At 60.7% G+C, this 23,799-nt stretch overlaps 1 protein-coding gene across 1 annotated transcript in view; it reads left to right on the top strand.

Annotated features, from left to right (window-relative positions):
• GRM4 (glutamate metabotropic receptor 4) overlaps positions 1-23,799 on the top strand; it is a 109,338-nt gene that overhangs the window by 35,227 nt on the left and 50,312 nt on the right. The window contains exon 3 of the mRNA XM_028510973.2: positions 15,267-15,483. Coding sequence (XP_028366774.1) covers positions 15,267-15,483 — 217 coding nt within the window. The remainder of the gene's footprint in view (positions 1-15,266; positions 15,484-23,799) is intronic.

The raw sequence follows: 23,799 nt of genomic DNA, 5'->3' as shown, positions 1-23,799 counted from the left end.
AGCGAGGGAGCCGCGCAGGTTCTTTAATGAGCAGGTCACCGGGCGGGCGGCGGGCCGACCCCACAGCCCTGCGGGTTCTGTGCAGAACAGGTCTCAGTGTCGGGCAGGGACTGTCCTGCCCCCGCCACGTCCCAGCGCCTGGCACGCTGTGGGCAGGGGCCGTGGTCGCTGAGCTGAATCCAGCGAGCACTTGGAGGTCTCGGCAGAAGGGGGCCGGAAGCAGGAGGGCCTGGGCAGAGACCCTCCCTGCCCCCTAGCTGCCATCCTGCGGGAGAGGCTGGTCCCTTCCTGGCGGGAGCCCATATTTCTGGGCCGAGGATCACAGAAGCAGCCACCACGAAGCTGCAGGGGCTTGAGGCGAGTGAGTCCAGCCCGTGTTCCCACAGGGAGGCAGTGGAGTGTGGTGGCAGGCAGGGCCAGTGTGAGGGTTCAAACCCCGGCTTGGCCACGTATCTCTGGGCCCAGTACTTCAACTTCTCTGGACTCCAGTTCCCTCACTATAACGTGGCACATGATAGCATGTGTCTGTGTGTGCCAGGCTTCTGCCCGGAACCAAATAGGTTAGTGCATATGCAGTGCTCAGAGCAGCCTGGGCTATATAGTAAGGGCTCAGTAAGATAAGCTGCTGTTGTATGTAGTTATTGTTGCGGTTACCAGATGGGAAACTTGGGGTGTGGGAAGGAGGAGTGTCTAGACCCTCCTTCAGGCTCTCACAGCCCCCGTTCTCTTCCCAGCACTCCCAGAGGTGTGACTGTGCTGTCTGTGCAGCTGCACTGAGTCCGTCCCTCCCCCTGGACTCAGCTCCCCAAGGGCAGGGATTTGCCTGACTTTTTTATTTTTTGCTCACTGGGGCCCCCTGGTGCCTACATGGTGCGGGGAGCTCAGTGAGTGCTGAGCCAGTAATACGTTTTGAATGAATGAGTGCCGGGGTGGGAGGCCCTTATCAGCCCAGCCCTTGCCAGGGGCCAGAAGCCCTCATTTTGCAGGTGGAGATGGGGCTTCCATGGCAACATTCCCTGAAATGGAGCCCCATGGTGCAACACCACCCTGAGTGTGCCTGCGTGTGGCCCTTCCTGAGGATGCCGACAGGAGCTGGGTCAGAGTGGGGGCTGCCCGTGGCCAAGGGTGGCCGGGGGCAGCCAGGAGTCGGAGAAGGCCCTGCAGTCTGGGTGCTCAGCAGCAGGCTCAGCCCTAGGCCCCACTGGCGGAAGTGCTGGGTCAGTGGGGTGGGCAGGGAGAGGCAAACTCCAGGAGGGGCTGACCGCCAGCCTGCCCTAGCTGCCATGTGACCTGTCCATTTCCCAGTTTCCTCACCTGGACCAGACCAGCGGTTTTCAAACTCTTTCTTTAAAAGCAGGTGTTTTCCCAACAGAATACTGTAAAGAAACTCGTTTGTGAGAATCAGGTAAACGCAGACCGCTGCTGTGGTTCACCCATTCATTCACTGATCGTTCCGGCTCATCTGCAGAGCCTGTGAAATGAGGGCTTTAGTGCTAGCTGCTGCCCTAAGTCCCGGGCCTGTGGCAGTGAGCGAGGCAGACGGAAACAACAACAACAACAAAACAAATGAACAGCCGTGCCCCTGTGGGCTTGGCATTCCAGTGGAAGGCAGAGGATCAAGAGGACACGTGAATGACATGTATAGTATTCTAAGTGGTGATAAGTGGGAACAGCCTGTGCAAGGGCCCTGAGGTGGGTCCTGCCTGGTGTGCTGGGAGGGACAGCATGGAGGCTGGAGCGGCTGGAGCAGAGCGAGCAGGGCAGGCAGTGGGGTGCGGGCTCAGGAGGCTGCAGGGGAACGTGGGCTGGGGCCTGGTGAGCCGTGGCAGGACCTTGGCTTTCACCCTGGCTGAGATGGAAGGCTCCTGAAAAGAGGAAGGACTGGATCTACCTGGGGGTTCAGTCAGGTTGCTCGGGCTGCCAGGTGAGCAGCGGACTGTGCCTGTGTGGTGGGTGGGTGGTACTTGTGGGGGTGGAGACCAGCCTGCTGCCAGGCCCAGGGTGGTAGCAGCAGAGGAGGAGCCGTGGTGGGTTCTGGTTCTGTTTCTAAGGTGGAGCCCCCAGTAGCTGCTGATGAATCCGGTTTGGGAGAGGAGAGGAGTCATGGTTGTGTCAGACATTGGTCCGGCTGGGAAGGACTCGGGCAGCATCTGGGGGTCCGGGGCTCAGTCAGCTCTGGGTCTTGGGAGTTTGAGATGCCCGTTTGCTGACCACAGAGAGCAGGCAGCGGGTGGGAGCCCGAGTTCAGGGGCATGTCATCCGCTGTGGGTGGCCCAGGAGTGAGTGGAGAGAGAGATGGGCTGGGGGACGCACCCTGGGGTCATCAGGGTCTGTCAGGGGAAGGAGGCGGGACCATCAAGGAGGCTGAGGAGGGGCTGCCTGGGAGGAAGGAGGGTACTGGGAGAGGGGGGCTGGGCTGCCAAGTGGGGGGCCTGCGTGGTTGTCGAGTGCTGCGTCAGGGAGGGGTGTCAAGTGAGTGGAGGACTGGCTGGAAGGCTTGGGGCCAGGACCCCCCCACAAGCCACAGCCTGGCATTCGGTCCTGGGGGTCACCTGGCCTTGCCTGCTTGACTGAGCCTTCCTTCCAGGCCGGTTTTGCCTTAGTTCCCGCCCAGGACTCAGGCCCCTCCCCAGCAAAAGCCCCAGAGTTCTAGTGGGGCCTTCCTCCTGCCAGCCCGGCTGTGGCTCAGCCTGGGTGTGATGTCAGTTACCTGGAGGGATGGTGCTGTGACTTTTATCGGGTCGAGTTCAGTAGTGTTAATGCATCCGCTGTACTGCCACAGAGTCGGCAGTACACACATTAACTTAACTTGGGGGTGCGCTAGGCAGACTGTGGGGCATTTCCTCTCGGCCTGGCCATGCCCTGTTGCTAGCCCTCGGTGTGTGCCAATGGTCAGCAGGACACCGGTGTCACACAGACACCCCAGGGCACCCTCTCTCTGGGGTGGTCCCAGTGCTGTAGCCTGTGGGTGGGTTGGCCAGTTTCGTGGAAGAGGCTTTTGGATGTCACTCCCACAGTGCGGAAGCCCCTCCCTCTGTCCTCGCTTTGTGGGTCCAGTGGGGTGGGGATCATTAAGCCCCCATTAAACAGGATGTGGAAACTGAGGCGCAGAGATATGAAGCAGCATGCTCAAGGGATGGGGAAAGGCTGGTCATGGACCCCTGGCTGCCTGCCAGGCACCGGGTGGGCTGGGCAATGTGCCCGAGGCAGCAGTGAATGGGGAGCGGGTCAGAGTCAGGTGGGCTTTGGGGGAGAGCGTGCAGGTGCTGGAGTCAGCGCACCCTGGGTCCAGCTCCCTTTTTGCCACTTACTGTGTGCTTTTTGTTTCTGCATTTTCTTGGGCCTCAGTTTTTTCATCTGAGAAATGAAGGTAGTAAGTAGTGTTCACTGCCCAGGGTTATTGGAGAAGGGTGGATGAGATAATCCCTGGGAAGAGCTGGTGAAACCCGGGCTGCGGTCCTCGTGTCAGCACTCACACCTGAGCAGCCTCCTGCCTGATGCCACCTGCCTGGTCACCAAGGTGTCCGGCCCGGCCCAGCCAGTTACCTGTCCCCAGTGCCTGCCCAGCTGCATCCTCAGCTTGGCCCCCTGGCACTGCAGCCATCAGGGCTGGTCCCGAGCCCCTGGTGCCCTGCACAGGGGAGCGGCCCAGCACTGCCAGTTCCCTGAGCATGGACGGACCCCAGCTGTGCACAGGTTACGGCGTGGTGATGCCCAGAGGAAAGGGGGTGGGGGAGGTAGAAGAGGGAAAAGGGGGGATGAGTGGTGATGGCAGGAGACATGACTTGGGGTGATGAACACACAACACAATATACAGATGATGTGTTATAGAATCATATACCCGAACCTGTATAATTTTATTACCCAATGCCACCCCAATAAACTCAAAGAAGACAAAAAGCCCAGATTTGCCACCAGGTGGGCCCGGGTGTCGCTCCTGACGCCAGTGCGGTGATGGGTGTGCTCCTCAGCTTTCTGAACCGCGCCTCCTCCTGGGTGAACTGGGATGGGGTTCCCCGCCTCGGGGCTGGGGATTGGCGCAGGGGAGGCTGGGTTCGCTGACTGCTGTACCTGGTATGTGGGCAGAGGTGGAACACTGGTTGTTCCCCTCTTTCCAAGCCTCTGTGACATTCACTCCCGCATGTGAGCCCCACAGTGGGGAGGACAGAGCCCAGAGTCTCACCATCTGCACCCACTCGGCCGATGAGATGGGGGCCCACGGGAGAGGTGACTCGCCCACAGTCACAGAGCCAGGCAGCAGGTGCAGCAGCCTGCCTCTCACCTCTGAAACCAGGGCTTTGGGCCCTTCCTGGACGAGGGGCACAGCGCTGTGGGCCCCTGGGGCTCCCCCAGGTCCCTGCCCTCCTCCGCGGGCCTCCGCCCCACCCCCCGCCCCGTGCCTGGCCTCCCCCACATGTATCATCCTTGACAAGGTGATGGAGTCAGCATGTAAAACCTACAAAAATGAGTATAATTTATTGATCTACATTTTGCCAATGATGTAGGACAAGTGCTGACTTGAGGGTTTCACTTGCTCTCAGCTGGCGCTCACCTGCGGTCGTTTCTCTGAGTGGGTCGGAGCCCTGCTTTGCCAGCCGGCCCAGGCTCTCCGCGCCACACCCTCTTCTCCAGCCTCATCGGCCAGCTCCCCTTTTCTTCCGGGGCACCTAAGAAAACATCGTGTTTAAAAGGGTGAGACAAGTGACCGAATAAAGTGCTTTCTGGGGAAATACTTGTTCAAAGGCCTGTTGCCTGCATCTGGCTGGTTCTCTCCAGGAACACATAATTCAGAACAGGCCCGGAGATTAGTCCAAGTGTCCACTTGCTCTCCTGATCAGTGGTGGGGCAGGCCCGGGGAGGTGAGGGACACTGGAGGGACCCCTCACCTCCAGCCTTGGGGAGGGAGGAAGGAGCCACGAGAGCTCCTTCCGTGTGCCAGGCGCTGCCGTGGGGCGGCCCCCTTCCCGCAGAGCCGTGCCTGTGGCTGCCCCTGGGGAGTGTCGGGCCACGTGGGAGTCGGAACTGCCACTGACAGCTCTGCAGCCTCAGCAGGGCCCCAGGCTCTGAGCCTCACCTGCCCGCGATGTTCACGGCACGGTGGAGATCGTCCTCAAGCCGGCTGTGTGGAAGGACGGTGGCGGCCCCTTGGTTCATGGCGCGCCTGCCCTGTGCCCAGTGCCCCAGGGCACAGCCGTGAGAAGTAAGACGCTCCCTGGATTCATGGAGCTGGTGCTTCAGGGGAGGTGGGTGGTGAGGAAGTAAGTGAGTAAATGCAGAGCATGTTAGAAAGTGACCGTTGTGTGGGGGGTCAAAGCAGGCTGTGGTGGGGATGGGCACGGGGGAGGGGACAGGGCTGCTGTTAGGTCAGCTGGCTGGTAGAGGGGAGGCCCCCTGAGAGGGTGACGCTGGAGTGGTCTTGAAGGGAGGGAAGCGAGGGAACGAGCTGCATGCCCATCTGGGTGGAGGAGCACTCTGGCACAGGGAACTGCCAGGGCAAAGGCCCCGAGGCAGAGCGTGCCTGGCATGTCCATTGCACAGCCAGGGGGCCAGTGTGGCTGGAGCCACGACGGCGTGGCCGAGACAGCAGTGGCTGCAGATGAGGTCGGAGGAAATGTGTGCAGAGACGCTCTGGTCAAACGCCAGGCGTTGCTCTTCATTGACAGCTCGCCCTACACTGAGCCGAAAAGGGCATTTTATTAGCACCTGGCTGGGCTCCTGAAGGAAGGCTGGCACGTGAGTTTTGCTGGAAGAAGGGAGGCCTGTTCTCTTTTCCGTCCCTGCCCACCAAAGTGCCCCAGTTCTGCTGGCTGCAGGGCGGTGCGAGCCCTTCCACAGCTGTTTCCCCTCACGACGTCAGGGGAGCAAAGAGGCCACTTGTGACTCTGGGGCCGTGCTGTGGTGTGGGATGGGTGTGGGCCTGGCAAGGGGCCCGGACCTGGCCAGTGGGGCACTGCTGACCACGGAGGTGCCCACCCATGCTGGCTGTGCCTGTGGCTTTAGGGAGAGGAGTCAGTGGCCATGAGCCCCCTCCTGCAGCCGTGGGTGGAGTTGGTGATCCTAATTAAAAGCTTGGGTCCAAAAGGCTTGATGAGAGAACGTCTAATTAAATCAATTTCATCTCATCTGGGAGACAGAGGTTTGCATGTGATCTTTGGTGTTGGAGACAGATGGGCCACGTCAGCCCTCGGGGTGACAGCCGGGAGTGGGGGTGGGCCGAGTACAGGGGGAGTGGGGCTGGCCGTTCCGCCACCGCCGCTGCCCGGAGGACCCTGCCCCGCAGGAGGTGTGGGCGGCCCTTCTCATCACTGAAGGCTGCCGCTCCCACCCTCAGAGTCTGCGTGTGCGTGTGCATGCACATGTGTGTGGCTCACTTGTGTGAGGGGAGACAGGTTTTACGTGACAGTTAGTGGCATGGGCTGTGGGCTAGTTCTGCGTTCACATCCTGGCTCAGCCACTCGCCGGCTGGTGACCTTGGACAAATCACCGCACCTCTCTGTGCCTCAGTTGGGGGACGATGGGGAGACTGAGAGGGCCTGCTTTACGTGGTTACTCTCAGACTGAAGGTGTTAAGGCACATGAATCTTCTTAGGTCAGTTCTTACACATAGGGAGCACTCAGGGTGAGTGCTCACAGTGCTAATGCCCTCTGTGTGTGTGCGCGTGTCTGTCTGGGTGGATTTGATTCCACTCTCGGGCCTCCTGGCCTGTGGTGAGTGTGAGCCTGACACGTCCAGGCGTGCGAGGCAGAGAGGAGCCGCCCAGGCTCTCCGGGAGCAAGAGCCCTGTGCCACCGCATCTGCCGCGTCGGCGAGGAGACGAGGAGACGCTGCAGGAACGAGCCGCCCCCAGGTCGGTGGCTGGAAGTGCACACGTGCAGTACCTGCTAAGGTGCGAGGCTAGGCACCCTGCCTGTCTGCTCAGGGACCGGGCTGGTTGGCCACAGGGCTGCTCTCAGTCACAGAGGGAACGTGAGCCTGCAGGGGCACACAGCCACAGTGCAATGCTCTGGCCTGAAGTGATGGTCTTTCCTGTTCCCAGCTCATTGGCCAGAACGTGTCACATGGCCCCAGCCTACTGGGAGCAGGGAGTCAGATTTTGCCTCATGGGAAGGGCAGAGAGCGGGGTTGTCTAAGGGCCAGCACCCACTGCTGGTTCTGCGCATACTCCTTCCTTGTCTGTTTTTTTCCCTACAGCGTGGGCTCCCTGACGGCAGGGGTTTCTCTCCGTGTGTGTGCCCCAGTGCTGAGGACTGTGTAGGGCGCCCGGCAGGTGCTCAGTAAGCCATCACTGAGGGAGTGGATTCATGAGGGAACCAGCGGTCTCTGAGGAGTGCCGGTGGGGGGAGGAAGGCTGGGGCCATGGGAGCAGCCGAGGCAAAGGGACTACATGGGCCTCATGGGCAAACTTCACTGTCTTTTGAGAACCTTTGCCCTGCAAAGACTCTCATGTCCACCTCCCAGTTCCAATGGGAAAATGCTGCAGGCCACAGTGTGACAGCAAGGGACCTGTGTGACAGGGCAGAGGGCGCCAGGGCCACCCAGCGCCCAGGCCTGGGGAGGGGCAGAGCCTGGAAGGCTGCGTGCCCTGGGCGGGGAGTCAGGCAGGCTAGCCGGGGCCTGGCCGGCAGTCGGTGGCCCTGGGGCACAGGTCTGCAGCCCCGGGCCAGGCCCCTAAGTGCGGGATACCCGTCTGGGAGTCGGTGGCCAGTCTGTGTCCGCAGAACAGAGTAATGTGATCTGACTGATGACGGCGTCCTGAAGTGAGTAGCCCAGGCCAGCCTGGCCCGAATTCCCAGGGGGTCTGTGGGGAAGTGGCCAGCAGCCCCCAAATGGCTCAGCGGGCGTGGGGAAGGCCCCCAGCATGTGGCCCTGGAGGAGGAAGTGGGGCAGGTGGCAGACTGTTCTATCTGGGCTCTATCCTAGCCCTTCCAAAGGCCACCCTGACCCCAGCCCAGTGCCTTGTCCAGGGCGCCCTCCACTGCTTTCCAAGCTTTGGAATTCCCTTCTCTGTTCCTGGATAATTGTGGGGGCACCCCCATGGGCTGTGGGTATCTGAGGCTTCCTGAGGACTGTCTTAAGCTGTGGGGCACTCCTGCCATCTGCCCTTGGACCTGTCACAGCGGGCTTGTTCAGGGTTGACTCCCTCCTCGGTGCTGGGCTGTTGGACTCTCCCTGTAGCTCCCCTGCAAGGCCCCAGGAATCCCTGGTTGCCCCAAGCCTAGCTCTTCAGCTTGGAGGCGTTCCGCTCTGAGGACCTCCTTTTTCAGCCCCACCCCCAGGCTAGTTCTCTGAAGGTGGGTTATTTACATCCTGTTCTCGGCACCTGGTAGACAGGAGGGTGTGTGCCCAGTTCTTAGTGAGACACCCTCTCTTCACCCACCCCCCACCGGCAACACCTCTTGCCCCCCTGGGCACTGTGTCTCGCAGCAGAGACCCCCTGCTTAGGTGGGCAAGAGGTGTCAGGGGTGGGGGACGGTGCCCCTCAGCCCTGACCATGCAGGCTGGGCTTTTGGAAGCTGGGCTTCTCTCTAACCCACACACTCCTGCCTGCATAGCTTCCATGTACCTAAAAGCCTTCCTTTTTTAAAAATATTTTATTTGTTTATTTTTAGAGAGGGGAAGGGAGGGAGAAAGAGAAGGAGAGAAACATCAATATGTGGCTGCCTTTCATGAGCTCCTGCTGGTCCCCACAACCCAGGCATGTGCCCTCACTGGGAATTGAACCGGCAACCTTTTGGTTCAAAGGCCAGCATACAATCCATTGAGCTACACCAGCCAGGGCAGCCTGGCTGCCTTTTATCTGTGAACAGCCAATGCTGAGAGCCCGGCACGCATTCAGCCAGGGTCAGAGAGGCCAGGAGCAGGCAGCCAAGCTCCAGGGTCTGCACAGCCCCACGCAGGGTCCCTGCTCCCTGGGTGAGGGGATACAAGAGCGTAGCTGGGGTCCTGCAGTTCGTGTGGGCCCTGGCCGGGACTGGGCTGACGGCGGAGGTGGCCACAGGATCCCAGCCTCACTCTGGCTGCCTGGCCTGGCCTGTGGTAGAACAGAAGGAGCAGAGTCAGCTGGGTCGGTGAGCCGGCCCTGAAGCCTGGACTTGGGTGGTGAACAGGGAGGCAGACCACCCTATGTGCCTTGTTCCTGGTACTGCCTGGTTCTCACACTTAGTGGGTGTTCCCATCTTTCTGGGCCTGCTTCCCTCAATCTGTAAAATGGGCCCAAGGGCCAGAGCCTTGCCTCCCTCTCAGTAATGATCTCTAGCATTTGCGGAGGGCCCCATGCTTTAAGCACTGCATGTGCTCACTAACACGGCCCTCTCTTTGTTCCTGTGACTCCTTTAGAGGTCAGGGAACTGCGGCCCAGGAGGCCTCTGGCTCCTCTGAGGTCGCACGGGATGGCAAAGCTGGGCTGCATGGTCCTGGGAAGGCTGGCTCTAGAATGTGCTGGAAGCTTACCTGCTGTGCCAGCATTAGGGAGGGGAAGGGAGGGGAAGGGCGGGGAAGGGAATGGAAGGGGAGGTGTTTTCAATCACTGAGCTCACAACAAGTGGCTTGGGGTTTCTGTCCCGTGGCCCTGGGGTATCCACGGTGGAGGCCGTCCATATCCAGCCACTTGGCTTGGGGTGCCCGGCCTTGCGCAGGTCGGGGTGGGGCTCCTGCCCGAGTGTTCTGAAGAGCCGTGAACAAGTGCTGGCCCTGGGAGACTGCGCCCTGAGTGGGCTCTGAGCGCTGGGCAGGCTGGCCCCCTCCCAGCCCCCTCCTCTTCTGGGTGGTGGGGGTGTGGGCTGGCTGCCCTCGGGGCCTCAGACCTCTCTGGCCCGGGAGCTGGTGACCCTGAGCCCGAGCCGTGGGCCCTGTGGGCGCGGCCAACGTCACCACACCTGGGTGGGTGTGTCAGCCGGGCAGCCCAGAAGAGAGCCAGGCCTGAACACATGTGCATGTGTGGACACAATGCATGTATACACTTACACACGTGTGCCCGTGCACACGGGCCTTTGCACTGGCTGCTCCCTCTGCATGAAATGCCCTCCCTCAGATACCCACGTGGCTTCCCCCTTTGTCTCCTGGCGTCTCGACTCAGAAGTCACCTTGTTAGAGGGGGTGTCCTTGGCCCTTCTGTGTGATGGCGCCCTGTTCCTCCCCTTCCTTCTGTTTCCTCCCGGGCCCTCTGCGCCATAGCAGCTCCAAGTCACCTTTCCGCCGCTGTCTCAGTCCAGACTGGGCACCCAACAAGGGCAGCGGTCACTGTTCACCCCAGGACTCGGCACCACACCTGGTAAGCGGTCGTGCTCGGTGACTTTTTGGGAAGAGTAAATGAGTGTGCTGCATACTCATGTGCCCAGGGCACATGCCCCTGTGTGTGCGTGTGTGTGCATGTTTGTGCTACACACACACGTGCACTTGGCATTCACTTTCATTGTTGCTCAAGCCTGGAGGCAGCTTTCGTCTTTCCACACATGGCATGAACCTGCTTACCTCTGAAGGAGTGGGCACTCTCCCCCTTCAGTCTCTCAGCCCTTCCACAGTGAGGCTCCACTGGGGCCAGCTGCAGACACACTGTGTGTCACTCAGGGAGTTCCACGTGCCCCTCCCCAGGGCGTCCCCCACAATGCAGTAGGGGTCACTAATTTTGGGACTGGGGTCAATCCAGTTCCCCTCCTCTGCTCCCCACAAACCCCACGTGGCCTTGCCCAGCACAGTGGGGTGCCTAGAAGGCTTGTTGAATTGGCAAGCAGACCAAGCATCCCCTCCGAGGGCACCTGAGGGGATGTGCCTGGTGCCCTCGGAGCAGCCTGACTCCATGCTGTGGGCGGTCTGAGCAGACTCTGTGGAGGATGAAGGCAGAGGGAGGGCTGCCTGGAGGAGGTGAAGTTTGAGCTGGGGTTTGCCTCACAGGGAAGAGTGGATGTGAGGAGATGAGGTCACAGGCTCTGTGGACAGGGAAGAAAGAGAAAGACAGATGGACGGACCTAGAGCAGGACCCGTGTGGCTGGCCGAGCACTGCTGGAATCTGGGTGCTTGCTGGTTCTCGCCCTCCGAGGATGTGGCAGGAGGCGCCGTGTCCCCAGCACCTAGAGCCCAGCAGGTGCTTAAAGTGTTGTGGCGGTGGGGAGGCGAGAGAGAGGACTTGGTGGCGGGTGGGCAGGCTGCCTCCCCCCTCCCTCCCTCTCACGCTGCTGCTGTGGGAGGAGAGGAGCGTCCCTGAGGAGAATGTTAATCCAGACCCTTCTCCGCCCCTCCACCCCCCTCCACTGTTGCTGGGCTGTGGAGATAGTGAGAGCTGAGGGGGACATCAGAGGCCCACTCGGGCCAGGCTGTTGCAGTCACCCTGCCCATGGTGTCCCTGGGCAGCCCCTGGCTCTCTCCCACCCCACGCCGGGCTGGGGTGGGGCGGGGGAGGGGCGGAGTGTCTCGGAGCGGGAGGGGCGTGACTGCAGACCTTCTCAAGCACAGCAGACATCTGGACTGCAGAGCCAGCGCTGAGAGCTGGAGGCGGGAGGGGTGGGCGCAGGGGAGAGTCCCGGGGTAAAAAAAAGTCAGGGGCAAGGGGAGAGGGCTGCCAGGAGGAAGACGGGACAACAGCTCCCGAGGCTCTGCCCCGAGGGCTTCTCATGCTCAAGGCCTTCACAGGGATCGGAAGTTCCCATGTGGCAGCGAGGAGAGGGAGGCCCAGAGAGGTGCAGTGGCTCCCAGAGGTTTCCCAGCGGGTGGTGGCTGAGTTGTGTAGTTCCAGGTCTCTGCCTGAAACCGCCCCCAGGGAGCTCGGCTGGAGCTGAGAGATCTGGCAGAGGGGACACATGGAAGGGTGCTGGGGCCCCTGGGCCCTGCTACCCTTTGGGGAGTGGGGGTGGGATGGGGAGTGGACGGCTGTGGATCTGATGCTGCAGGCAGCCTGGCTCCCCGGAAGGGCTCTGTGTCCCAACAACTGGACGGCATCGGTTCATCCGCTGACCCCGCCGGGTGGAGTGCCTGAGTGGGAGTGGGGGCGGGAGGCTGTGTGGAAGGAGGGAGGAGGGGAGAGTGGGAAGTGCTTCTCCAGCCTGCTCTGCCACCAGCCCCGACGCCTCCCGGGGCTTCCTTTGATTCTGGGCTGTGTTGGGAGAGAATGGCAGAAGTAGGAGCCGGTCTTCTAATTAGCAGGAGGCTGGGTTCCTGGGTGTGTGATTAGGGCCAGTGGCGGGTTGGGTGGGGGGGGCCGAGGCGAGCTACCGAACAAAGGGACAGACCTGCTGTCTCCGCCCGGCCAGTCGGAAGGCTGCCCCGAGGTCCGCAGCAACCTCTGCCACCTTCTCCAGCCCCAGCTCTGGCCTCCGTCTGGGACTTCTGTCCAGAGCAATGAGTTGGAGGCAATGTTAATTTTGTTCTGTTTTATTGACAAATTAAAAAACAAGGGCATTTCAGACACGTGGAAAAGCACAACAAACGGCCGGAGTGCTGCTAAGCGTGCCACGCACAGGCGCCAGCTCCGGCCGGGCTGCCCCCTCACCCCCACTCTCCCACCCGGGTCCTCTGAAGGGCGCCCCTTCATTGGGTCGCCTCATTGGGTCGCTTCATCCCCAGCCGGTTCGGAGCGTGTCTCTAAGACAGTGGGTCTCAGCGGCACAGTGCTGTCCCCAGGGGAAATTTGACAACGTCTAGAGATGTTTTTGGTTGTCACAGCTGGAGGGGGGGGTGTGCCATGGTGTCTAGTGGGTAGGGGATGCTGCTAACCCTCCCACAATGCACAGGACAGCCCCCAACAAAGAGCGGTCTCCCCAAAGCACGTATTAATAGTGCCGAGGCTAAGGAACGCTGCTCTAGACACAGGGGCTCTCAACAACCAGCTAACTGCAACTATAATGTCATTACCAGACCTCAAAACCAGTAATATTTTTTAAATGAACCATCAACGAGACAATCAGAGCCTACATTTTAGAGGGTGCCATCTCAGGCAGGAAAAGATGCTCACCAAGATTCAAATGTGGTTTGTGTTCTAAACAGGAGCTATGTTCGTGTGGAGCTGCACACAAAAGGTGCAGAAGGTACCAGGTGAAAGGCCCCTGCCCAACCCCGCCCAGCACCCGGGTCCCTCCCCAGAGTTTACAGCTGAGCGTGCACGGCCCTCATGCAGTGAATGCGTCTGCACCCTGCCTCTCTACTGCGTTGTGTTTACGCTGGGCCCCAGAGAGCGGTCCAGAGCTGCCGTGGAAGGCCGTGTGTGGAAGGCCGTGTGTGGAAGGCTGTGTGTGGAAGGCTGTGCACGCCCCTTTTTGCAGCTGCAGGGCGTTCCTCACGTGGCCAGAGCTTCTTTCACCAGGTGGTTCCCACAGTGTCACTGCTGCAGCGGGCGCTGCAGTGAATGACGTAGAACAGCGGTCCCCAGCCTTTTGGCTCCAGGACTGGTTCACTGTCTCACTCGCCTGCTCCCTGCCTCCTGCTGTGTGGCCCGGGGGTCGGGGACCCCTGACACAGAGCATACCGTTCCACAAAGACCACAGGACTGCCAGGAGAGGGTGGCTCAGGAGATCCGGAACACCGGTCATCTGTTTCTCCCTCCCCCGGCCTCCCAGGGACTTGGTCCTTTCCCAGCGAGGGGCCTGCTGGGGCACTGCAGGGGCTGAGCGGGGCCCTGCCCTTTTTGTAAGAGGGGTCCTCAGTGGAAGGCACACCCCAACTCTCCTTGGGGATAGGGCGCAGCATAGGCTAGGTGGGCAACCACTTGTCCAGGGGACACCCCAGTCCTTTTGCCCCCAGGATGTTTTCCCGCCCTCAGTTTTCACAGGGATTGAAGCTCTGGCCACGAGTTTTTTGGGTCTGTTTTTGGCAAGATTGAATCTTAGTGATTCCTTAGGGATATAAGTTTTAGATTTGACATCAACACAGATCGGTATGCTGACCCCTGCACCCTGCCACCCTGGTCAGCTGAGGGCATGGCAGAGGGCATGCAGGAAGGGCACGTTTTGGTGTGCACAGAGGCGGTAATGGTGAGCACGGGGCACGGAGCATCCCCAGGGCCTGGGACAGTGGGAGGCCTGTGAGGAGCACTCTGGGGATGTGAGTGAAGGCCCGGCAGGAGGGAAGGTGCAGGAGGGTCCACGGGCCCTTCCAGGTCCTTCGGGGGTGGTGTCGTCAGCCACCGGAGGAAGGGGCGCTTAAGGGCCCTGCATCTCACCTTTCCCCAGGGATGGGCACGTGGGGGCTGTGGCCTGGAAAGTGCTCCACAGCTGGGGGAGCGGGGGCTGGGCAGCAGGCCTGGAGTCTGCTGCGGAGAGGCTGTGGGCCTGGTGGGCTCCTCCCCCTCTGGGTCCTGGGTCCCAGGCTATCACGAGAGGGACTTCCCGGAGGCCCCACCCACAATGGCCTCCTGGGGCGCCATCCATGGGAGGGTGGGGCCGGCGGGGCTGGAGCCTGGGCTCTGCCTCCTCTGAGCCCGGCAGGAGGAAGGAGCCGGGGCCAGGAGGGAGTTTTGCGGACAGGGCTCTGCTGGGTGCTGACCTAGGGGCTACCTGGGGGAAGGGGATGGACCAAGTGACCCCTCAGGGCTCCCTCTCATGACCCTCAGCCCACCGCACCCCCAGGCGGAACCATCTCACTCACCGGGGATTTTCCTCAGCTGGAATCTTCCCTCTGTTTCAGGGGTGTCCAACCTGTGGCCCAGGATGGCCAATACAAAATCATAAACTTAATGAGATCATAAACTTAAAACATTATGAGATTTTTTTCATGATTACGTGTTGCAATGTATTTAATGTGTGGCCCAAGACAATTCTTCTTCCTAGGTGACCCAGAGATGCCAAAAGGTTGGACACCCCTGGCCCAGAGGCCCTGGGGTGTGTATACACAAACGTGTATGTGTGCGTGTGTGTGAGGTTCCTGATGACTTTGTGGTGTGTACGTGTGTGCCGTTGGGGCACCACCAGCCACCTGACCCAGCCGAGGCTGCTGGGAGATTTCTGGAGGACGGTGAGGCCGACAAGACAGTCACTTCTCACTCTGACGCAGCCTCACTTGTGCTGGGTGCAGGGGGCCCGGGGCACAGGATCTGACTGGAGGTGGGAGGCATCGAGACCCCGGGCTGGAGCCGGGAGTGGGGCCGGCCAAGCCCCTGCCCAGCCTCTCTCTGGGCCTTGGTTTCCTCCGTGTTCCAGGGTCTCCCCAGCATCAGAGGAGGCCGCGCCCCTGGGGAGGGCTGGGCCATGGGATCGGAGGAAGGTCGGTGCGTAGGGGTGTGGTGCTGGCTGGGCAGGGTGGGGGTGCCAACCACCCCATTAGTGGCCCCTCTCACCCCCAGATCCCCCAGATCAGCTACGCCTCCACAGCCCCCGACCTGAGCGACAACAGCCGCTACGACTTCTTCTCCCGAGTGGTGCCCTCGGACACGTACCAGGCCCAGGCCATGGTGGACATCGTCCGCGCCCTCAAGTGGAACTACGTGTCCACGCTGGCCTCGGAGGGCAGCTACGGCGAGAGCGGCGTGGAGGCCTTCATCCAGAAGTCCCGAGAGGACGGTGAGTCAGGCGCCGTCTGCAGGGTCCTGCTCGGGGACGGGGGAGGTCACAGCACAACAGTGAGCACTGGCCGAGAGCCCTGCTCCGGTCCTGCTGGGGGCTCTGCCTGCCCTGGGCCGTGCCCCCTGTGGGCCTGGGTCCCCCCTCTGAGCACCGGGGACTGGGCTGTGGCCGGGCCAGGCAGCTGGGTGACTCCTGGGGGCGAGGGCTGCATGTGAAGGACTTCTGCAGGTGAGGCCGATGCAGGGGGATGGTCAGCATTCCTGCCGTGGGAGCTGGTGGAACAGCCGCTGTTCTCAGGCAGAGAGGAGGGGACAGGGTGGGGACGGAGGTGGCCTTGTCTAAGGGGCCTCGGGGCCAGCAGGTTCTTGGAAGGTTGGGAACTCGGGGTCCCTAAGACTGAATAGTCTGGTGGGGGTGGGAGGCAGGGACTGTGAGAGTCACATGTCACCTCTGTCTCTGTCTCGGCTCGGCTGGGGCTTCAGTGAAGTGGGTGCCCTGGGGGTGGGGTTTGAGGACTGCAGAAAAGCGGTGAGCTTCCTCGGGCTCCTCCCACTTCCACAGGCTGCCTCCCCCTGGTTAAGCTCCCTGCTTTTCCTTAATTGCTTCAGAAGCTCCAGTGATAAAGCTCTTGGCATTAGCAAGCGATAAGAGGGAAACAACAGGGTTTAACACCTGCGGGGGCTGAAACCCTGGGCCTCCGAGGGGGTCTGTTCCATTGGCCCAGCCGGGGGAGGGCAGCCTCCTCGGGGCTGTGGTGGTGGGCCCTGGGCGGGGGGGGGGGGGGGGGGGGGGGGGGGGGGGGGGGGCTCCCCCTGAGTTGGGTGAACCCTGCCTGGAGGGAGGGCTGATTGAGGGCAGTGGGGGGCCCCTCCTCCTCCTGGCAGACCCACCTTCCGGTAGGGAGGGCCCCCTCTGCCCCCTCTCCCGAGGTCTTTTCTCCGAATAGCTCCTGCAGCACACTCGGCTTGGGGGGTGGGGGGGCGCGGCGCCTGTGTGTTTATGTCCGTATAACCATGGACTCTAATTGCTTTTTCTAAGGACCAGTGTCTAGAGGCTGGTGTTGGTAACACCCTTTGGGCATAATCCCGCTATAAATCTTGGATAAGCCCCTTTAATTGTACAGCCAAAGCCACTTGGGTACCTGCGACCTGGTGGAGAGGGCAGCGGGCAAAAGTGGGGCAGCAGCTGATAGATGCCTGCGGCTCCGGGCCACTGCCCGCTCCAGCAGCTGGGCCCACAGAGGGACGAAGGGCTGGCCGGCCCCACTCCCACCTCCAGCCAGATGGGGGGCAGCTCCCCGAGACTCCTGGTGACTGTGTCACACCATGGTGTGGTGCGAAAGCCCCCTCCCTCTGGCTGTGCGCATCAGACTCTGGGCTGGCCCATGCCCCCTCCAAGTAAGCCCATTGCCTTTCTGTTCAAGGTGCAACCTCTGCAGGATTGGGTGACAAAGGTGCTGGATGGGGGCAGGGACAGAAAGTTCAGCATCTTAGATTTCAGCCCCTGCACTAAAGGACTTACAGCACCCCCAGTACCTTCTAGCCCTTCACGTGTGTCCAGAGAGTCAGAGTACCTGGCTTACCCTGTTGTCCTGGGTATTCTGCTTTGTCCCATGAGGTAGACACCCTGTTTTACAGGGAGGGCCTGAGGCACAGAGAGGCCAAGTAATAACTGAGAGCAGGTTACACACACATTATTTGTAGAGAAGGGATGTGAACCCTGGCAGTCTGGCTCCAGGACTAGGGGTGCTAACTGCTCTTGTATTCTTGCGACTCTAGCTTCTGTTGTTTCCCGCTGCGCTGACTGAGACCCTCGTGGACTGGTCCTATGCAGAGCATGTGCATGTGTGTGCGAGCGCGCGCGTGCGCGCACACACACACACACACACACACACACACACATGGTATTAAGAGCTGGGGAGGCAGGAGATATGTGTGAGGTCTGGGTACTGCATTTTATCTGAAACTAATTTTTCACAAGCACCTACTCAAGCATTGGGTAGTTAGAAAATAAATATAATTTATTTTCCTCAAGATTTTTAAGGACTTACAGAAAAGTAAGAGAACTAGCCGCTCTCCCAGAGCCCCCAGCTCAAGGGCACCCCTGCCCTGGCGCCAGCGCCCCCCAGCACCCTCCTGCCTGCTCCCCATCCCATGGTGAAGGCCAGGCCTCCCACGGCTGCACTTCCCACACCTCTAGACCCTCCTGCTGTCACCCGGCCTGCTAAATGAGTTTGATTTGGGGCGACCGTTGGTAGGTGAGTGAAAAGAAAAGGAGAGAGAAAGCCATGCTCCAGCTGGCCAAATAGAGATCAGAATTGAATGGCCAGTGGAAAGAGGCCGCTGTACCTTGTAGCCTAATCCCTGCGAAAGATTGAAGGTGCCTTTGGCTGTATGTTGTATTGATCTGTCCTCTGAGGTATAAATCAGTGAGCTGTTCAGAGGAGTGTCGGGGAGCGGGGAGGAGGGGGTGCGCCCACCAGACTCAAGGCGCACATCAGGGCCGTGGTGAGAGCTCAGCCAGCACGTCCCGGGCACCCGCTGTGTGGTGGGCTCCGGGACCTACAGGGAGCATAATTGTGCCCATTTTATAGATGGGTAAACGGGGGCCAGAGAGGGTATGTCACTCTCCCAAGGCTATACAAGTAGAACGTGGGAGAGCTGGGACTAGAACCCAGCTCTGGTGTCTAGGAGGGGAGCTCCTGGGTTGAGCCCAGCGTAGATTGAGACATTGGCATAGAGCTTCAAGATAGCAGGGGCCTCTCCACGGGGCCCCTGGGGGCTTGGTTCTGGTCCTCTCCAATGAGCAGTTCCGGCACCCTGGGCACATCTGGGCCCATTTTCCCAGGGTGGGGGACTAGATGGCCTTTCTGGGTGTGGCAAGAAGGGGCATGGGGGCCCAGGCCTGCCTTGGGGCCATCCTGTAGCCTCAGACGGTGGGGAGTTCCAAGGCCTCATCATCCTGTTGTATCCCTGCACCCCCGTTGATATTCCAGAGATGCCGAGGGGCAGCCTGTTGCTGGTCCGACCCCAGCTCCAGCTCCCGGGGCCGAGCCTCAGGACTGGTATTTGGATGGCCCCACCAGTGTGGCCCCATTGGCACAGGTGTGGACGGGGCCTGGCAGGGCCACAGCCTGGGCCCCGAGGCTGGGGTGCCCCCTTGTTCCGCTGGCTGTGTGACAGCTCCGCACGCAGCTGCTGTGCTGTGAACGGAGCCCTGGCCCCCTGGGGGCTCTGAGCGCGGTGGGGGGGGGGCAGAGCCCGGCCAGCTGGAGGGAGCTGTGCTGGCCCCTCTGGGTGCTTGTGTGTCTGGGAGACCAGGAGGAGAGGTGAGCCCTGGGGCACCCCTAGGACCCAGAAATGCTGAGGGGCTGACATTTAGAGTGCCCACCACCCTGCTTGCTGCCTCCCCCTCATCTTCTGACCGCATCTCCTTCCACGTCTTCTGTCCCTCAGCTCGGCCCCCACAGCCCCTCGCTGCTCCTGGGACGCTGCAGGCACAAGCCCGCCTCTGGCCCTCCGCACTGGCTGGCCCCTCTGTCTGGAAAGCTCTTTCCCTGGATATCTGTGTGGCCCACATCCTCAGTGCATTCAGGTGTCTTCCCAGGTGTCCACTCTGCAGAAAGGACCCTCTGACCTCTGTATCCCACACAGCCTCAACCCCAGCCTGTTACGCTTCATCTCCCTGTCCCTGCTCTGTTTCTTTAAAACACTTGACAAGTCAGTCTTCGTTTACAGTCCGCCAGGGCAGAGGTGTTTTTTTTTTTTTGTTTTGTTTTGTTTTGTTTTTAACTCTTTTGGTCTCTGCTGCATCCCTAGCCTCTAGCACAGTCCCTGACTGGCACATAGTAGTTGCTCAGTAAGTGTCTGTGGAGTGGATGATTGGTCACAACACCCAGGCCCCAGCCACTCACTCCTCTAGCCCTCCTCCCACCCTGGGCCTTTGCAGCTGCTCCCAGCCTGCAGAAGGGCAGGCGGAGGCTGGCAGAGTGTCGGCATCTGGGGTGAGGGCAGGCAGCCCTGGGTCCTCAGCCTCCTTCCCCACTGAGAGCCCTGCCATCTGCAAGCCTCTGTTGAGACACTGGGACAGAAATTCTTAGTTAATTAACTAGTTAATTTTTAGACAGGAGGGAGAAAGAGAGGCAGAGAAACATCAATGTGTGGTTGCCTGTCATGTGACCCCCTCCCCACTGGGGACCTGGCCCACAACCCAGGCATGTGCCCTGACAGGGAATCGAACCAGCAACCCTTTGGTTTGCAGGCTGGCACTCAATCCACTGAGTCACACCAGCCAGGGCATAAGCAACTACTCAACAGTGGGAGCAGGAGTCTGGAGGTAGGTGTGAACAAGGCAGAGGGGACCCTGGCGAGGCACCTGGCCTGCCCTAGTGGCTGTGGGACAGGGACCAATGGGAAATGGAGCTGGGCAGAGAGTCTTTTAGGCCAACCCTGTGTTTTTTAAAAGTTCCCTTTTTAAAAAAATAATTCTCATAAACATATCCATTCCTAAGGATATGTTTATGGTTCTAGAGAGAGTAAGGGAGAAAGAGACAGAGACAGGAAAACATGGATGTGAGAGACGTAGGTTGCTTCCCGTACATGCCCTGACCGGGGGTCAAACCTGCAATCTTTTGGTGCACGGGATGGCACTCCAACCAACTGAGCCCCCTGACCAGTGCCCAACCCTGTACTTTAAAATCTGCTGGCACTTTGGGTTGTGCCTGCTTGCCCAAGAGATTATATGAGCACACGCCATCTCCCCTGCTGCACCCAACCTGCTCAGGGCCAGGCGTCGTCCTCTCTGCCAGGTGAGGACAGGCCCCTCACCGCAGGCTTCCCTGAGCTACTCCCCAGGCGGAGTTGCTCACTTGGGTGGGGAGGATCTTCCCCAGGGCTCACCGCCTGGGAGCTCAGTGCCCAAGAACTCTTCCTCTGTCCCTTGCACTTGACTCTGGGCTCCTTGGGGCCGGGGAGGGACAGGACCTCACAGCTCCGTGCACCTCAGCCTCGCCACTGACAGCCCACCCAGGCCACAGGAGGTGTTTGTAGAATGAACAAACAAGGGATCAGATGCCCCACCCTGTGCCCTGGGGGGTGGGGCTGCCCCTGGGGCTCCCTTTCCTCCTCCGTGATAGGGTGGGCGTGTGAGCTCATCGCCCTGGCCCAGCTCTGACACTGACAGGCTGTGTCCTCGGAGTGCGAGGCCCGACCCCAGGCATTCTTCTTGTAAGCAAAGGCCCGTCAGGGCTTGTCCCCACCTTTCCGGCTCATTCTGAAAATACCGACATTCACAGAAAACTACTTACTTAGGATGATGCTTCTCTCAGAGGAGTGCTGGAAAACGGACTGTCCCTCAAGGCCTGAGGGAATGTGGTCAGATGTGGCACTTCAGGGCCTGGCCTTTGGATCTGGGCTGTGTGGGGCGGAGCCCAGTGAAATGGCACTGGCCTCAGCTGGGCGCACGGGGAGCTGGAAGCAGGGAGGGTCCTGCTGTGGGTGCAGTGTTTATGAGAGTGGGACGGCCTGCAGCCCCTTTGCAGGGAGGGGCCTCTGGACTGTCCCTCCAGTCGCCCCCTGGACTCACCACCCAGGGACCCGGCCAGCTTGCCCTGCCCACTGACCAGGCGTTCTCCAAGGGCCAGGGAGGGGAGAGGGCCCACCCAGCCACCAGCCCCCACCATTCCAGCTCATCAGCCCTGCCACCCTGGGCCTGAGACCCATCGAGTCCTTGGTTCCCCTGTGCCACCTGTCACTCTTCCACGGGTGGAAATCAAGTGGACCTGGTGTGGGCACCTCCCACTGAGCCACGAGGCCCATCATACACTGGCCACATCCCCTGGCCACAGTAGAAGACAGCGAGGTGCCAGCGTGGGTGTGGCTGCTCGGTGATTGCCAGGTCCCTCTGTGTCCTGCTGTAGAGAAGAACCCCGTGCCTGCCGGCCCACCTCGGGACCTCGCCCGTCTGCCTGGCTCTCGCTGCCACTCCGGCCTGTGGCAGTGCACTGTCACCTCTTAGTGCTGTGAGTGCCTTGGGCTGGGTGTCATCAGGCCACCTTTCCAGCTCTCTCCGACTCCGGTCTGCCCGCCCCGGCCCATCGAGATGGGCGCACGCGCCCACCTGAGTACGCCTCGGCTGGACGGGAGTGACCGGAGGAGGAGGACGTTAGACGCCCAGCCCTTGTTGCTCTGGGTTTTCATCTTTCCCTCTTGGACAGGAAGCAGCCGTTTCTTTCACTGGCCTCCTTTGTGGCATATGTTTGAAGATTTCTTTGGGCTTAAAAAACAACTTCCCTTTGCCAGTTGCAGCCCCTTTGTGGCTTTGGCCTTCTGAATGCTGTTGTGTGGCATTCTGGGTGGCACAGCAGAGTGCCGTGCTGAAGAGCCTGGACGCTGGCTCTGCCACCACGAGCCACGCCGTCTCGAGCAGGCACGCAGGGTCTCCGGACCTCAGCGCTCATTTGGTGAAGTGGGTGTGGACAGCGCCTCCCTCCCAGGTTGCTGTGTGCCCTGAACAGTCCCTACGTGTACAGCACGTGGCACGGCCGGGCCGCACTGGGCACTAAGCTGCCGGAGGTGTGGGCTTCATCGTCACTGACCAGAGTGCAGGGGGCCGAGGCCCTGGGCTGGAGGCTGGCCCAGCTCTAGTCCTGGCTCTGTCTCTGGGTGGCTGTGTGACCTGGGCTGGTCGCTTGCCCTCTCTGAGCCTCAGTTTCATCACCAATGTGCAGGTGATGTATCAGGGGACCTCTGAGGTCCGCCATGACGTGGGTCTTCACGTCCTTCACCCTCGGCTTTTCTACCTCCCACACAGAGGTCTGGTACCACGGGGCTGGCCTTCGGTTCCCGGCGTGTCTGCTGCCCGTGGGCCCAGACCTGAGTCCACGGAGTGGCCACGGCCACAGCAGCCTGTGTCCTCAGCCCCTTCCGCCTCTTCGGTTTCTTGACCTCTGATTCTTGTGTCAAATAAACCTCTGAACCTGGTTTAAACCCCGTTTAAGTTCCCCGTTTCCTCAAGTTCATTTTCTTGCCCTTGTGTCTTCCCCCTCCCCTTACCTGAGCCTCTTCACTGGAAGCACGCAGGGTTCTGTCCTCCCAGGCTCTTGTGACGGGGGTCCCTTCCCACTCCTTCCCCTTTGTTAAAGAGCAAGCGGTCAGGCCCTTGACCTTCTCCTGCCCGCCTCTTCCGCTCCCCTGGAAGCCCTCTGACCTATTTTTGTACCTGAGGTAGGGTCCCCAGCACCCCATGTGCCCCACTCTGAGCTTCTTGGAGATGTAACTGAAGCAAGTCCCACCCCCCTTACTCTTGGCAGCTCCGGACGGGCCCAGAAAGCTCATCATTTTCTTCCCTCTCCACCTGAGGCTTCTGCTCCTGGCCACTGTGGCTCCTGACTGTCCTGTGTGGGGTCCCTGTCTCAGCTGCATGACCTCCTCCCATGTGTCCTCGGGAAAGTCACTTCCCTTCCCTTAACCTCCCCTTCTTGATCGACACTCCCAGGAAGAGCTTTGCGCGGTCTTCAGTGGGCTCATGAACGTGGACCGGGGGTGGGGATGGTCACCGCCCTTTCCCCTGGTCACTCTCTGTGTCTGCCCACCGGTCCTCTCCAGAGCCTTTGAGCCCCACAGGCTCTGCCTTCTGCGCGGGCCCCTCAGCCAGCCTGGTCTGTGAGAGCCCTGTACCGCCGCCTTTTGTTTTAATGTTCGTATTTCTGGGGAATGTCCCATCAACTGTCCTCACAGAAGCTGCTAAGCTCTGGCCCCACCTTGGCTCCTGCACGGCTACCCTGAAATTGTCCCCATTTTACAGGGGGACTGACCGTGGCCTGGGCTGCCCGAGGGCTTGCCCAAGCCCCCCCAGCTTGTCAGTGGCAGAGCCAGGGTTTTCCCTCAGGTCTGTGCCCCTCCCAAACTGCCCGGCCTCTCCAGGGAAGCACTGGTGCCCGTCAGATGGATGGACCTGGGAGCACCCGTGCCCCACAGAGGGCCCAGGAGGGAGGAGGCGGAGCAGGCTCTGTGATGGGGAGGGTGTGAGTGCGTGACAGGAGTCGCAGCCTTGCGGGGCCTTGTATGGGCTCGTGAGGGGTCCCGCCTAAAAGTGGGCATAAAGGCCTAGTGGTGGGGAGGTCGTGTCCCCTGGTGGGCACTCCTTCAGCCGATGCTGGCTCTTCTCATGCTCCTGGGCTTTCAGGCACTTGGAGGACAGAGTCCAGGCCTCCAGACTACACAGTCTGCTCCACGGGGCTGTGCCGGCGAGGCGGGGGGTGGGGGCAGTCTTTTCTCCTGCTCTTCAGCCCTTGCACCGCCCCCCCTCAGCACA

Source organism: Phyllostomus discolor, chromosome 4, assembly GCF_004126475.2.
Source record: "Phyllostomus discolor isolate MPI-MPIP mPhyDis1 chromosome 4, mPhyDis1.pri.v3, whole genome shotgun sequence".
In the NCBI taxonomy this organism is placed as follows: Eukaryota; Metazoa; Chordata; class Mammalia; order Chiroptera; family Phyllostomidae; genus Phyllostomus; species Phyllostomus discolor.
Note: the sequence above shows the minus strand (reverse complement) of the source record. Positions and strands in the feature narration are given on the sequence as shown.